This window comes from Malaclemys terrapin, chromosome 14 (assembly GCF_027887155.1).
Source record: "Malaclemys terrapin pileata isolate rMalTer1 chromosome 14, rMalTer1.hap1, whole genome shotgun sequence".
In the NCBI taxonomy this organism is placed as follows: domain Eukaryota; kingdom Metazoa; phylum Chordata; order Testudines; family Emydidae; genus Malaclemys; species Malaclemys terrapin.
The window spans coordinates 36,951,414-36,967,896 of NC_071518.1; the positions used below are offsets into that span (position 1 = coordinate 36,951,414).

The 16,483-nt window shown below is 47.7% G+C and overlaps 1 protein-coding gene across 1 annotated transcript; it reads left to right on the forward strand.

Moving 5' to 3' along the window:
* The first annotated feature begins 5 nt into the window (after positions 1-5).
* COQ9 (coenzyme Q9) lies at positions 6-16,188 on the forward strand. The gene is made up of 9 exons (XM_054048679.1): positions 6-100; positions 5,534-5,696; positions 6,413-6,548; positions 7,596-7,738; positions 8,035-8,119; positions 9,120-9,224; positions 12,536-12,691; positions 13,513-13,566; positions 15,362-16,188. The coding sequence occupies exons 1-9, from the start codon at positions 31-33 to the stop codon at positions 15,395-15,397; spliced, it is 948 nt and encodes a 315-aa protein (XP_053904654.1). The 5' UTR covers positions 6-30; the 3' UTR covers positions 15,398-16,188.
* The last annotated feature ends 295 nt before the right edge of the window (positions 16,189-16,483 follow it).

A 16,483-nucleotide genomic window follows, 5' to 3' on the forward strand; every position in this document is an offset into this window, starting at 1 on the left:
CGGCCCGGCCCGGCCTTGCCCGCTTCCAAGATGGCGGCGGTGGCGGCGGCTGCGGGGAGCCTGCGGCGGGCGGGCTGGGGGCTGCTGCGCTGCGCGCCGGGTGAGGGGGAGCGCGGGGGGGGCGGGAGGTGGTGAAGGGCCCCGAGGGGGGCCCGCCTGGCTCCGGGCCTGGTGATCGGGGCGCCGGTTTACCCGGCTGGCGCTGGGCCGAGGCGTGTGTCCCGGCGGGCTGGGGCAGGCGGCCGGGGCGTGCGGTAGGGTGGAGAGTGGGGTGGGTGCTGGGTGCCAGCGGGGTGGCATTGGGGAGGGTGGGGTGAGGGTGCTGGGTGGCATTGGGGAGAGTGGGCGGGTGCTGGGTGCCAGCGGGGTGGCGTTGGGGAGGGTGGGGTGAGGGTGCTGGGTGGCGTTGGGGATAGGTGGGCGGGTGCTGGGTGGCATTGGGGAGAGTGGGGTGGGTGCTGGGTGCCAGCGGGGTGGCGTTGGGGAGGGTGGGGTGAGGGTGCTGGGTGGCGTTGGGGATAGGTGGGCGGGTGCTGGGTGGCATTGGGGAGAGTGGGGTGGGTGCTGGGTGCCAGCGGGGTGGCGTTGGGGAGAGTGGGGTGAGGGTGCTGGGTGGCGTTGGGGATAGGTGGGCGGGTGCTGGGTGGCATTGGGGAGAGTGGGGTGGGTGCTGGGTGCCAGCAGGGTGGTATTCGGGAGAGTGGGGTGAGGATGCTGGGTGGCATTGGGGAGAGTGGGGTGGGTGCTGGGTGCCAGTGGGGTGGCATTGGGGAGAGTGGGGTGGGTGCTGGGTGCCAGCAGGGTGGCATTGGGGAGGGTGGGGTGTGTGCTGGGTGCCAGCGGGGTGGCATTGGGGAGGGTGGGGTGCGTGCTGGGTGCCAGCGGGGTGGCGTTGGGGAGAGTGGGGTGGGTGCTGGGTGCCAGTGGGCTGGCGTTCGGGAGAGTGGTCTGTGTTCTGGGTGCCAGCGGGGTGGTGTTGGGGACAGTGGGGTGAGGGTGCTGGGTGGCGTTGGGGAGAGGTGGGTGGGTGCTGGGTGCCAGTGGGGTGGTGTTGGAGACAGTGGGGTGAGGATGCTGGATGGCAGCGGGGTGGCGCTGTGGAGAGTGGAGTGGGTGCTGGGTACCAGCGGGGTGGCATTGCAGAGAGTGCAGTTGGTGCCGGGTGCCAGTGGGGTGGCATTGTGGAGCACCATTTACAGACACAACTGGCAGCATAGGTGCCCTGCAGGGGTGTCTGGGGGGCGTGCTGCCAGCTCTGTGGTTAAGGCTCTGTAGAAGTTTTCCATTTAACTAGACTCATACACTTCTACCCCAATATAACCTGTCCTCGGAAGCCAAAAAATCTTACTGCGTTATAGGTGAAACTGCGTTATATCGAACTTGCTTTGAGCCGCCGGAGTGCTCAGCCCCGCTCCCCAGAAGCGCTGCTTTACCGCGTTCTATCCGAAATCATGTTATATCGGGTCGCGTTATATCGGGGTAGAGGTGTATTTATTTACCAAGCACCAAGATGGCCCTTGACACTGCACAGATTAAAAGCGATGGCTTCTGCCCCAAGGAACTTGCAAACGAAATCACACGCTGCCGTTAGAGCTCAGACACATCAGCTATGTAGGAGAAGCTCTGGTGTGGTTGTGTTTAAGTGGTTATCTGAGAGTGCCAGTGGCACAGTGCTAGTATTTGGATCCATCTGGTACTGGGCCATGAACCAGACATTCACTCGGCTTTGGTATATTCTGGGTATCAGGGCATAGTAGGGGGTCAAATGGCATTGAGACATTATGAGTGTTAAGGAGAAGCAGGTGCCTAACTGACAAGGGGGTACGCCACATGCTAGAGTTCTCAAACTGGGGGTCGGTACCCTTCAAGGGGTCACCAGGTTATTAGTTAGGGGTTACGAGCTGTCAGCCTCCACCCCAACCCCCGCTTTGCCTCCAGCATGGATAATGGTGTTAAATAGATAATAAAGGGTTTTTAATTTATAAGGGGGGTTGCACTCAGAGGCTTGCTACGTGAAAGGGGTCACCAGTATAAAAGTTTGAGAACCGCTGTGCTAGAGTGAATTAGATGTTTAACCGGTATTCTGGTACCCTGAGCCCTGCGTGTATCAGCTGTAGCCAAACCACGAACGAGCACAGCAAGCTGTCAGTACCTGCCATGACAAAGAGTAGCACTCGGTCTGTGGAGAGGAGTAGAGGCCTCACTGCAGTGTCCCATGCTGACACCAGAACTCTTACGCACTGTGTACCCTTCGTGCTGGCTTTAGTGTTAGGGTGCAAGATCCTCTGAGCTTTATTCTAACCAGGGTATGTACGGCTGGCTGTGCCATTGGGACACAGGCACAGTAAGGGCTTGACATGGTGAAGAACACCAGCAGGTCACATACTTTAAGGAAGAGAAATTGGTGTCTCTAATACCATGAATCCAGAACTATTGCAAGTTTTGGGTTAACTGGAGCCAAGTGGCTCAGACAGTGGTGATAAAGTGGTATGAACAATGAGGGGAGTCCTGTTTGACTGCAGTTTATATACAACTGTTTGCCAGTTCTAGTCATAACAAGTAGAACAGCGTGAAACGGGGGGTGGGGGTGGGGGGGGAATGATGGCTGATAAGAGCCTGTTATGGAAGAGGAAGTGCTGGGTGAAGGATATTGAAAGGAGGATTCTGCTGTTAAAACTTCTTGGCTCTTGGGACATAAAGAAAATCTCCTTTAGGGTTATCAGGTCATCCCATTAATCTCTTCCCGCCCCTCCCCCCCAAAAAGGGAACTGGGTAAGATTGTCCCAGATTGTGTATTTTCACCTAAGGGAGAGCTTAGAAGGTGTCTGAACTGTGCAGCCAATGGCTTGTCTATGCGCTTATTTGCAGCAAGTTGGGGTGTAAATCTACCCCACACTAGCCTGCTGTGTACCAAGTGTCCATGCAGACCCTGCTGACGCACACTAACAGTTCCTTAGTGTGCTTTGATTTACTCCCATCTCAAAATGAGGAAGATCCGAGCACACTAGGGAACTGTTAGTGCATGTCAGCAGGATCCACAGGGACAGCTAGTGCGCAGCTGGCTAACGTGTGGTAGATTTACACCCCAGCTTGCTGCGAACTAACTATTTGTGTAGACAAGCCCTATGGAAATGGGTCTTTCTAAGCCAAAGATGGGCAACTGTGTTAATGTACTAACCCGTAAACCCCATTCTGGCCAAGACAAAATTGAATTAGTGTCCAGTGGAAAAGCCTTAAATAAAAGCCTGCACTTAAATATCTTGGTAGTGAGGCTGAAAATGAAAACTAGTTTCCTTAATAACTTTCCTTGGCCCGTTCCTCCCCAGACATCTACATAATAAGCCATGCACATTCTTTCCAAAGTGCAGTTTGGGGCATGACGATGATCAGACCCAGAAAGGAATTAGCAAAGTAGCAGGCCAGCTCCTTCATATCATCTGTCACTGGATGACATTTACCAGGGGAGGAAGCCAGTTTTTATTTACAATTTCAAGTCAGGTGAGCTGCTTCGTCAGTGAACCCAGATTTTTTAAAGTGCAGTCTGTCAGATCAGCAGCATGCCCCTTTGGGAAGGACACAGAATATACATATACACACATTAAATTAAAAAACAAACAAACCTCAGTTTGGCTAAAGAAAAACAATTATTATGGGATAGCCAAATTAGAGAAAAGAGTACTTGTGGCACCTTAGAGACTAACAAATTTATTAGAGCATAAGCTTTCGTGGACTACAGCCCACTTCTTCGGATGCATATAGAATGGAACATATATTGAGGAGATATATATACACACATACAGAGAGCATAAACAGGTGGGAGTTGTCTTACCAACTCTGAGAGGCCAATTAAGAGAGAAAAAAAACTTTTGAAGTGATAATCAAGATAGCCCAGTACAGACAGTTTGATAAGAAGAGTGAGAATACTTACAAGGGGAGATAGATTCAATGTTTGTAATGGCTCAGCCATTCCCAGTCCTTATTCAAACCGGAGTTGATTGTGTCTAGTTTGCATATCAATTCCAGCTCAGCAGTCTCTCGTTGGAGTCTGTTTTTGAAGTTTTTCTGTTGTAATATAGCCACCCGCAGGTCTGTCACTGAATGACCAGACAGGTTAAAGTGTTCTCCCACTGATCCTTTACTCTCACAGATCTTGGGAGACAGACCTGTCCTCGCTTACAGACAACCCCCCAACCTAAAGCAAATACTCACCAGCAACCACACATCACTGAACAAAACCACTAACCCAGGAACCTATCCTTGTAACAAACCCCGATGCCAACTCTGTCCACATATCTATTCAAGTGACATCATCATAGGACCTAATCACATCAGCCATACCATCAGGGGCTCGTTCACCTGCACATCTACCAATGTGATATATGCCATCATGTGCCAGCAATGCCCCTCTGCCATGTACATTGGCCAAACCGGACAGTCTCTACGCAAAAGAATTAATGGACACAAATCTGACATCAGGAATCAAAATACTCAAAAACCAGTGGGAGAACACTTTAACCTGTCTGGTCATTCAGTGACAGACCTGCGGGTGGCTATATTACAACAGAAAAACTTCAAAAACAGACTCCAACGAGAGACTGCTGAGCTGGAATTGATATGCAAACTAGACACAATCAACTCCGGTTTGAATAAGGACTGGGAATGGCTGAGCCATTACAAACATTGAATCTATCTCCCCTTGTAAGTATTCTCACTCTTCTTATCAAACTGTCTGTACTGGGCTAGCTTGATTATCACTTCAAAAGTTTTTTTTCTCTTAATTAATTGGCCTCTCAGAGTTGGTAAGACAACTCCCACCTGTTTATGCTCTCTGTATGTGTGTATATATATCTCCTCAATATATGTTCCATTCTATATGCATCCGAAGAAGTGGGCTGTAGTCCACGAAAGCTTATGCTCTAATAAATTTGTTAGTCTCTAAGGTGCCACAAGTACTCCTGTTCTTCTTTTTGCGGATACAGACTAACACGGCTGCTACTCTGAAACCAAATTAGAGAAGCATTTTGTCTTTGAACAGGTCACTTTAAAATGAAATGCCCTAGTCTAAGGGTAGCATTGTCAGGATTTGGTTAGTCTGTCTATCATGAGCTCTTTATTGTAAGTTCACTGGCTCTTTACTTTCTTTTCCTTACTGGTTTCAGCATGGAAAGAAAGGAGGCAAGTCCTTGAGCAGGGGGTTGGACTAGATGACCTCTTGAGGTCCCTTCCAACCCTGATATTCCATGATTCTATGAAGTCATGCTGTGGTGGCCTCCAGTCAGTGTTTGCTTGGCTTCCAGTGCAAGGTTGTGAAATCCTCTGCTGGTTGGAAGAAGATCACAAACTGCAGGATTTTTTCCTACCACAAAACATCTTCCCTTTATTTCAAGCACACAAATATTAGCTGCTGGTGGATGGACATTTTTCTGGAGGAAAAAACTAGTTCCCCCAATCGCTGTTTCTGTTCTCATTCACCCCTGGTGCCTTCTCACTCTCCTTTAAAGGAGACCAATGACTTTTGTGGTTTCCATTTCAGTGGTCAGATGCCCGTTGTACCCAGCCCAGCGTGCGTTCCAGACCTCAGCTCTGCTGAGGAGAGTCTCAGATGAACAGAAACAGGAGCCGCCACCATCTTCCTCCCAGCAACATTTTGAATCACACCCACCAGGTGACCAGGAGCCCCAACGCTCACATCACAGGTAACCTACATAGCCAGTACCAGTACCTGCTGAGAAAGGGATTGGAGATAGCATTTTGCCAAATGTAGAACCTACTCATAAATCATGAATTCCAGGTTTAATCCAGAACTTGATATTTCTGAGGTTGGCATTCAGTTTTGCTCTGACAAGAGGCAAGTTCTCTTGGCCATCAGAGAGGCAGAATAGGAACTGCTTCCAAGCAGGAATTTCTCTTGTTTGCATAGCATATGCTTCAGTTTTAGATTTTGGTAAACTTGGCAGTTATGGTTGTCTTAGATACTAAATACAAGGCCGGTGGCAAAACAATTTACAGTTACACAAGCAGAAGAACAGGAGTACTTGTGGCACCTTAGAGACTAACAAATTTATTAGAGCATAAGCTTTCGTGGACTACAGCCCACTTCTTCGGATGCATAAGTTACACAAGCAATATTCAAAACTGGGCAGTCACCAGGTAACCATCTAGGTCCAGCCCTCCCTTTTTTCCCTTGCCCCATAAGAACTGTTGTTAATTTAAGGATTATTTTCACCAGAGACAGGAAGGATTTTAGAGAGACAGGGTTTTTATTAAAAGAACAGAACCATAAAGCAAAGCACAACCCAGTGTGTATCTGAATCAAGAGAGCACCTGCTAGTGGTGGCAGAATAGGATGTAGTGTCCTGGTTTTTGATATTTGATGGTAGAATTCCCTCACTATAATGACACCTTCTTGTAGTTACACTGATCAGGGTGGTGAGGAATCCGAGGACTATGAGAGTGAAGAGCAGCTGCAGCAGCGAATCCTAACAGCGTCGCTGGAGTTTGTGCCTACTCACGGTTGGACAGCAGATGCCATTGCAGAGGGAGCCAAGGTATGTGGCAGGAGAGACCGAGAGCATGTAAGAAATTAGAGAGAGATGCAGTTCAAAGAGACCCCGGGCCAAATTCTTCCCTTACACTTGAGCAACCTTACGGAAATCCGTGGGGTTGCTCCTGTCTATAAAGCAGGGCAGAACTGACCCACTGTTTATACACTGACTAGAAGATAATGTCAAAGTTAGACGCAGTGTGGAGCAGCAGGGGCACAGAAGGGTCTGGGAAGAGAGGTTTATAGAATCATAGAATATTAGGGTTGGAAGGGACCTCAGGAGGTCATCTAGTCCAACCCCCTTCTCAAACCTGGACCAACACTAGCTAAATCATCCCAGCCAGGGCTTTGTCAATCCGGGCCTTAAAAACCTCTAAGGCTAGGTCTACACTACCCGCCTGAATCGGCGGGTAGAAATCGATCTTTCGGGGATCGAATTATCGCGTCTCGTCGGGACGCGACAATCGATCCCCGAATCGACGCTCTTACTCCACCAGCGGAGGTGGGAGTAAGCGCCGTCGACGGGGAGCCGCGGAGGTCGATTTTGCCGCCGTCCTCACAGCGGGATAAGTTGGCTCCGATAGGTCGAATTCAGCTACGCTATTCGCGTAGCTGAATTAGCATATCTTAAAAAAACACACACACACACACACACACACACACACACACACACACACACACACACACACACACACACACACACACACACACACACACACACACACACACACACACACACACACACACACACACACACACACACACACACACACACACACACACACTGAAGACCTGCCCTAAGGATGGAGATTCCACCACCTCCCTAGCACCCATTCCAGTGCTTCACCACCCTCCTAGTGAAATACTGTTTCCTGATATCCAACCTAGATCTCCTGCAGACCATTACTCCTTGTTCTGTCAGTAAAGTAACTTCATTCTGTTTTGAATTCATGTGATGTTTTGTACCAAATCAAATATCGAACAGCATTCCCTACATGGTGCCTGTTCTGCAATTAGTGACCTACTGAGTCTTTCTCCTTCCTTCCCACAGTCTCTGGGCCTCTCTGTTGCTGCAGCAGGGATGTTTCATAATGACGGCAGTGAGCTGATACTGCATTTTGTGTCCCAGTGCAACTCTGAGCTCTCTAATCTGCTGGAGGAACAGCAAAAGCTGGTGCAGCTGGGCCAGGCAGAGTGAGTATCATGTGTTGTAGTTACTAACTATACGCGGAAACGTATGTCTTCCTAGGTGCACAGGCACCAGGGTGTAAGACAGAAGTACTGTCCAGTGACACACATGCTTCAGAAGAAAACTTATTCATGTACACATGAACCCATCCATACAGACATGTGCTTGTAGAGGTGAGCCAGAATTAGGGGACGGGAAGGATGCACCTCATCTGCTAAGTTTGGATGGAGGTTAAAACTTTAAAAATGCAAATTCAAAGTTGAATCTTTAGCAGATAGACGTATGGTTTTTCTTCTTCCAGGAAGAAGAAGACAGACCAGTTCTTGAGAGATGCTGTGGAAGCCAGACTGAGGATGCTCATCCCATACATTGAGAAATGGCCCCAGGTACAAAATGGACCTGCAGAGTCTCTTTTTAAATATGTCCTTGAAGCCTCTGGATTCCCTAGCATGTGTGTTCTTTAATCTGTGCATCAGACCAGTCCAAAGCTGTGTATGAAACCCACACTAGACAGTTCCTTCAAGACGTAGGGGGATGTCCTTGGAGGGTAACAGTTGGCAGCAGAGATTGATGTTGTCTTTTCTTGCAATCCCAAAATGGCAAACATCTCATGGTGCACCCCTTCCGTTCTGAAGCTCCAAGGGGAATTCAGTCTCTGTGCAGGATTGCTCCTGCACTCAAATTGCAAGTCAGGTTCCTTGTAGCACGGGTCCTGGGGTCTGTTGCATTCTGCTCCTCTGATGCTTGGAAATGGTGAAGTGAAGTGGTGCTTATTTCACTATATTGCATCTCCAGTGTGCTAACGATAAACCTTCAAAAACACTTAAGTGAACCTTCAAAAACACAAACTAAGGTAGCTTGATGAGCTGTTGGAACTTGATGCTGGCTTGCTGAACATCCAAGCTTAATACTTGGATTTAGCCTCTTCCCTCCTTGGGCCAGAAGAAGACTAGGAGGTGTTTGCAGGTGAGGTGCTCAATTCCAGTGGGAGTCAGTATAGCTTTAGTAGCTACCAGGTGATCTGTAAACATCGCTGCAGAATTGGGTAGCTTCATCCAGTTTTCCCCACAGAGAGAAGGAAGATAGGGTTAATATGGTAATTGTGTTGTGAAGGAAGATGGAGGCCTCCCACAGGAGGGTGGGAGGGTTTCTTTCTTGCAAGAAGGAGAGGCACCAATAGAATTCATAATGGCCCTGCTACCCAAGGAGAAGCCACATGAAAGAGACCATTGCTAGATGAATGGGACTGGGAATGCCTCCTGCTCGAGGCGGAGACAGGACAATAGCGACATGGAAAAAAAAAAATCAATGCATGCAAAAGATTGTGTGTCGGTTTGTTTTAATGCTGTGTGCTTCTCTCCACTTGTCTGTCTCCTTCCTTCTCAGGCTGTAAGCATTCTGCTGCTTCCACACAACATCCCTTCCAGCCTAAACCTCCTCACTAGCCTGGTGGACGATATGTGGCACTATGCAGGAGATCAGTCCACCGATGTAAGTCCTGGCGCCATGCAAACAGACTAGTTGGACCTTTTAGCACTGCATAGCAACGGAAAGGATTGAAGTGTGCGTTGCAATCCTGTCTGTTTCAGAGCAAAGCCTTTATCTTTGTTGTAGAATTGAGTAAGGACAAAATTTTCAGAAGTGCTTAAGTTCCCGTTTTCAACAGTGACTTAGGAGCCTAAGTTCCGTTGAAAGTCTGTGGGACTTAGGCACCTAGTGGGATTTTTCAAAAGCCTACCTGCATCTCTAGGTGCCTAAATACCTTCACAATCTGGCTCTTTGGCCCATTGACTTTCAATGAAACGTAGGCTTTTAAGTCCCTGTTGAAAATGGAACATCGTCCTCTCCTGGGGGCATTCTGCGCCAAAAAATTAAAAATTCTGCACACAATATTTTAAAGATCTTCACAATTCTGCAAATTTTATTTGTCAAAACAACACTACGTAATCACATCAGTTTCAGTTATTTTAGTAACTTATTTCAAAATACGTGTCAGCAAGTATGTCTGTAATAATACAGACACACTCACAAATTCCCCCAGGCGTAGAGTTAAAGAAACCCCTATGACAACCCAGTTCCTGTTTCTCTACCCCCTTCCCCTCCAGAGCCCAGCCAGGGGGCCAGACACACACAACCCCTTCCCCCACCCACCCCCCTGAGCCCAACCGCGGTGCTCACCCCACAGCCAATACACCCTCCCCTCTTTCCCTCCCCCCGCAGTGTCTTCTATGTGAGAGCTGGGCTCTGCTGGGTCCAGCAGCCCCTAGCGGTAGCCAGTAGCATTGCAGCCCATTTCCGTGGGCAAAAGGAAATTCTATGCACACAACATTAATTTCTGCAAAATTCTGCATTGCGAAGTGGCGCAGAATTCTCCCAGGAGTAATCATCTCTTAAGTAACTTATGTGCTTTTGTAAATTGTACCCTGTGTCTTTATAACTGGCTGTAGTTGGCATAAACTAAAAGGTGTTGCTCTCTTAGACTTCGTTATAACAATGTTCTTTTTTTTTAGACCCAGCCACAATTTGAGATTTTATGTGAGTGTAACTCAGGGACAGAAAAGTTGATCCAAACGTTCACCATCTTAAAAGAAATGTTTCTGTTCAGGCTACTGTCTCCACCATTGATGATAGCATGTGCAGATTCTCCTCAAACCCTTCAAAGCAGCTACCTAAAAATACCAGTAGCTTATTAAAGCCTTCATCTTTCTGGCAGGAAATAAAAGCAAAGTAAATTATAACCTTAATTAAAGCAATTAATAAATTATTTTTAATTCATGAAGACATCGGTGGGAAGTGGGGAAAGTTAAATGAGCCATCTTAACAAACTACTTTAATAAACTTCACATGAGTATAAAATAGCTACTGCAGTGGAAAATAAATAAGATGACAGAAAAATTAAAGAAATAAACCAGAAAGTAGCTGAAAGGAGGTGATCACACCAGGAAATCTAAGTCCCTTATGGAGTCTGAAAGTCATTGATGACATTTCAGAGCTGTTTCTGAAAGTCTCCCAGGCACCTTTGAAATGGAAGAACCTCTCTTTCACATTCTCTATCTATTCATCACTACTTCTGAGGGAGTCATCAAGTTGTCTGTGGGGAGCAGTGAAGCTGATCCCATTCCCTGTTTCCCTAGGAAGGCGTTAGCTCAGTCACTTCCAGTAGGGGCATCTTGAACACAACTGGAGTTCTCCGTCACCTACTTTGCACAGTGGATTCGTGTGGTGCATGCTTTGAAGCAGCAGGGGAACAAGGGCAAAGAATGGGATACATCTGAGACATGTGGCTATGTGCGGGGTAAAAGTTTGCAAGCTTCTGGTGTAGCTGGTAGAAGGACATTCTATCCAACCAATATTTTGCCAATTTCTAACCATGTTTTCACAACTTATGTCCGACATTTTTTCTGGTGCTTTTAATTGTGAATGGAGCAACCACCGCTGCTCCTTCCTCTGCTGCAACTTGGGGTTTTTAATCACGAAAGCAAACAAAGTTGAAAAGTAAGAGTCCCTTTACAGTTTTTTTTTTGCTCGGCCTGGGAATTATTCAAGTGAGATGGACAAACTGGAGAGTTTCAGGGTTTCACCCTTGAACTGGTATAGCATCTTATGGCATTGCTAGCAGCAATGTAATAACTCGGCATGTGGTATCAGGGGATTGGTTCTGAATATAGGATTTGTTATACTGCATCGTAGAATCATAGAATATCAGGGTTAGAAGGGACCTCAGGAGGTCATCTTGTCCAACCCCCTGTTCAAAGCAGGACCAATCCCCAACTAAATCATCCCAGCCAGGGCTTTGTCAAGCCTGACCTTAAAAACCTCTAAGGAAGGAGATTCCACCACCTCTCTAGGTAACCCATTCCAGTGCTTCACCACCCTCCTAGTGAAAAAGTTTTTCCTAATATCCAACCTAAACCTCCCCCACTGCAACTTGAGACCATTACTCCTTGTTCTGTCATCTGCTACCACTGAGAACAATCTAGATGCATCTTCTTTGGAACCCCTTGCATCAGGCTATTAGCATTGCATTGGCTGATACACATGCCTTACGGAAAGGTGAACTCTTCCACAATGCATCTGGCTGACTGGGCAGCAAAGAATAGGCTGAGGTTGGATTCCTTCCTGACCCCTGCAGCAACCTATTTGACCTCTGAAGCAGGTAGTGGTGGTGTGACTTTTGGTCAGCAATTTTCTACATGCTGCTTTTTCTCTCTCTCTTGCTCAGAACCAGGTGGTCAGTGTAATTGTGATATAAGTTTGGTGCCAGGAGAGCAGCTGCAGTGTCAGAGGGTGGTGGCCTACTGCATAAGCACAATTTGTACATTAATACTAGTTTAAGGCCCAGAGCCACAAAGGTATTTAGGGTTCTAACATCCATTGATTTCAATCTATCTTGTCTGCTGAGCTGTCCCTTCACCCTGGATCAATCACTGCCCAGCTGGTAACTTGGGAGAGATTACCTCTATTCTACCTCTCCCCTCCCCAGGTCAGCTTATGAGATCTGCATTTTACTGGACAGTGCTTAACCTTGTGCCTCATGATTAAAGCTACAATTATGTCACGGAGATCATAGAATCCGTGACTTCCAGAGACCTCAGTGACATTTTCTGCCCTGAGGCTGGAGCTATCAGCCAGCCCGCCCGCCGCTCCCAGGCCCCTGCCCTGATGGGGGGACCCCCTCAAAAGTCAGGGACAGGTCTCAGGCTTCTGTAAATTTTTGTTGATTGCCCGTGACCTGTCCATGACTTTTACTAAAAATATCCATGACAAAATCATAGCCTTACTCATGATTCATATCCTTGCAGATTAATTGGTACACTCGTCGGACAGTGCTGGCTGGCATCTACAACACTACTGAGTTGGTGATGATGCAGGACTCGTCTCCTGACTTTGAAGAGACTTGGCACTTCCTGGAAAACAGAATAGCTGATGCCATGAAGATGGGTCATACAGCTAAACAGGTAACACTATATCTATAGTTTATGGAACATAGGGCATGTCTATACTGCATTCATGAGTTGGTTGCAGCTTGAGCAGACATACCCAAGCTATCTTTAGTCTAGCTAGCTTGGGCAGTGGACCTGTGAAGCTGCAGCAACATGAGTTTAAGTGCGTGCTAGCTGCCTGAGTTATTAACCAGGGTTCCACACAGGCTTCTACAGCCCATGCTGCCTCGGCCTCTCAAGCTGCAATCACACCCCGTGGTTTCAATGTAGACGTACACATAGCCCTACATAGGTGAGGTGATGTGTGTGCAACTGGACGTGGTTCAGTGCTAATGCACAGCAAGACCTAGGCACAAATCAGCCAGTACACACACACACACAAAATATACTGACGGGCTAGCCATGTGCACTGTTAGTACAATAACAACAAATGTGTATAAATCACACAGACAGTGAATTACATGTGTATGCCTCTCCATGTAAATCCAGCCAAATAGTTACACTGAGTCACGGTGTTTGATGCCAGATTGGCCCACTTAGATAACATCACTGAGAAAATTCCAGGCGAGTCCCTCCTCTACTTTTGAACCATTCCTGTGTTATGGCTTTAGTATATTTGTCCGTGGGTGTCACCACTTGGCCTATGTGCTGGTTGTCCGTGTGCTCCACTCTGAACCTGTGTTTGGATGTCACCTTTCTGCATCACTGGGTGTATACAAACACCTCCATCACGGCAACACATTCTTTCAATGAGTTACATGTGTGTAAACCTTGCCTATGAGCCTATACAAGTGTAAAATCAGCAGAAAGCAATAGTGTGTTCTTGTATTGCCTAGGTACAGTCAACGGGAGAAGCACTCGTCCAGGGCCTAATGGGAGCTGCAGTTACTGTAAGTAGTGTTGAAAGCAGAGCATCTAAAGAGGGTTGTTTCTGTTCCTCACCCAGACTTGATGTTGGTTTCTTCTCCATCCCAAGTTTAGAACCGAGCTGAGAGCGTGTCTCTTGAGGTATTTCTGTCAGGGAGATAGTAGCTTACAGTCAGTTAGCTTCTTTACTGGTGGAGCTTCAAGTCACGAGCATCTTGAACTGTTTTTTTCTGGGGAGGAAATATTTAAATGGCCTGCTGATTTCCCTATGAAAGAACTCACAATACAGTGCCAAAAAAAAAAAAATGCAGCTACAGGTTGGATGTTTGAGGATTGGGGGGGGGGAAGGAAGGAGGAGAGGAAGAGAGGTCAGAATAAAGAACGTATCAGTCTTTTTCCCTTGCAATGTCTTTCCTGCTCAGTGACCGAATTAGGAATTAGTGTTTGGTTAAACAGTAGGGGGTGCATTTCCCTCAGAGTCAGTCCTGAACTCCTGCTCCAGTAGGAGATACTGTGCTGCTGAAGAGGTCTGTGCTCAGGTAAGATGTAAAACCAAGTTCCTGACCACTTGTGATGGCTAAATATCCCCTGGTGCACTTATTGTGAGAGTCAGGGTGCTTGTGCCAGTGTCCTGGCCAAACTGTTAGTCGAGGGATTATGTTCTGGATTAAATTACTTCTACAATCTCATTTGGATACAGTATCCTCTTCTTTCACTAAAAAGAGGCTGTGTTCCACCACCGAGGTGGTAGTAGGTCTGTGATATATGAAGTGTTTCCTCTGTGCCTGTTTATAACTGATCAAGTGCTTTGAGTTCCTTTGGCATCAAAGGGTGCTAAATAAATAGATTATATTATACTATTATTTTAGCAAGCAAAGCTCGTCAGCACTGTGTTTCTGTACTGGATTTCTCTACAACACAGATTACACATGCAACAAAACTACCTTCCCACTAATAGAAATAAGCTTTTCTTCATGTTTAAGACCGGAGCATTACTTGGGAACAATTTTTACTGTTGTTGCAGTTAAGGATTAATCCCACCCTCCTAGACTGTCACCTGTCAGATTAGCTCCTTCGTCTCAGACGTTAGGGTTTGTTGAAAGGACTCCAAGATCCTCTGCCACAAGAAATCTGCATGCTATATTAGAGTTACTGCTGCCACACTGCGAATCTCATCACTGTAAATGAACTCTGCTTGCACCAGGTGTCAGGGCACATCCCATTGTTGAAGATTGAGTGTATCAGGGCATCTTTTTACCATCAGTTACATTACTCACAAAGTGGGAGAGGTTAAAAGAGGTTAAAGGGGTCATTTAAAAGGAAAAGGACAAGTTCAGTAGTTCAAAAGCAGCACATGTCAACGATGGGAGGAGTCCAAGTCCAGGTGCTGAGATTGTTCCTCCCATGGCTGGATGGGGCACTAAGACCCTGGAGAGTTAGGAAAGAGGGTCTGTATTGCTTTCCAAGGACACCTCTAGCCAATTCAGGAAGTGATGTTGATTGTGCTGTAGAGGGAGCCACAGCACAGCCCTCATTGGCTGTTAAGAAGGCTTGACACCAGTGCAAGAGAGGAGAGGATGGATGTAATTCCAGTAAACTGTTAGGTTAGATTGCTGTGGTGGTGAGCATGCAATATCTGGGAATTCTTTCTGTAATCCCAGTCTGCCTGATATCTGCCTAGTTCCCTCCCACAGAGACAGATCCCCAACCAGCTGGAAGGAACAGCTACATGGAGCCACACTGAACATGCATGTACTACTGGTATTAATTACTTTCATCGTCTCTTCATTTCTGTTCCATTCGCTTGGTGTGCAACAGATAAAGAATCTGGCGGGACTGAACCAGCGGCGGTGAAGAGAGAGGGAGCTGAGAGTCTGTGCCATGCCCTTTGCCTATAAGAAGATTGACGGCAGAATCCCAGTGCGCACAAGAATATAGAGCCATCACAACAATGAACATCCCCTGCACTGTTAAAATTTTCCCCTCTGCAGAAGCCTGTCTAGCAGAATGGCACAAGCGTCTATGTTTGCTGGGATTTGTAAATAACTTAAGACCGGGCTTCCTATTTTGATTAGACTTTCCTAGTATCCCAGGTGTAGTAAAAACACTGATTAGTGCATTATTAGACAATTGTGACAAAAGGTTGATTGAACTGAATTAGTCCAGCCCCCAATGACATCTTTCACTTGCACTCCCCCACTGCCCCAGTCCTGTATAACGCAGAGACCACGTGTGCCTTGAATCCCTCCTGGACATCATGTTTTCACATCACTGATACAAATAACACTTTCAGGAAGAGACCTCACAGCAGGGGCCAGTGGGCATTATTAGCTGGTGCTCTTGGGAAGGCTGTTGTTGGGATATCCTGAGTGCCCCTCTCTCCACACTGTTTTTACCTGTGTGAACTCATTCCTGGATTTGTTTCTTATGGGAGTAATGCAATCAAAGATGGTCATGACACTGAGTGCAGAGGTTGGGCATCCAGACAGCCCCCAACCAACCCACTAGTGACTAGCTGTAAAGCCTGCTTCTTGAATGTGTGATCCACCCTGCTGCTGGGCTCCGGCCCCGGCAGCCACCTGACTTGTTTGTAAATTAGTTAGAAACGATTCTGTAAAGAATTAAAAAAGTCCTATTTAAAGTGGGTTCCTGTGTGTTGTCACCCTACGGCTCCTTCGCTGCACATCTGCTTCCAGCGCCAGCCCAGGGCTGGTCCCGGGATCGGAGGGGAGGAGGTGACCTGCGGGAAGGTGTTTGTGCAGCGCCTAGCCCTGGTGGGGGCCCGCAGATGCTATGATCGCAGGCGGGGGAGACGGGGGGGGCGGGTTTGGGTGCCTGGTGCATCCTCCGGCCCGGGCCGTGCTAGGGCTGCCCCGGAGGCGGGGCGGGGGGAGGTGCCCGGCGCTGGCGGGGGGCGGCCCCGCACAGCTGGGGGGCGGG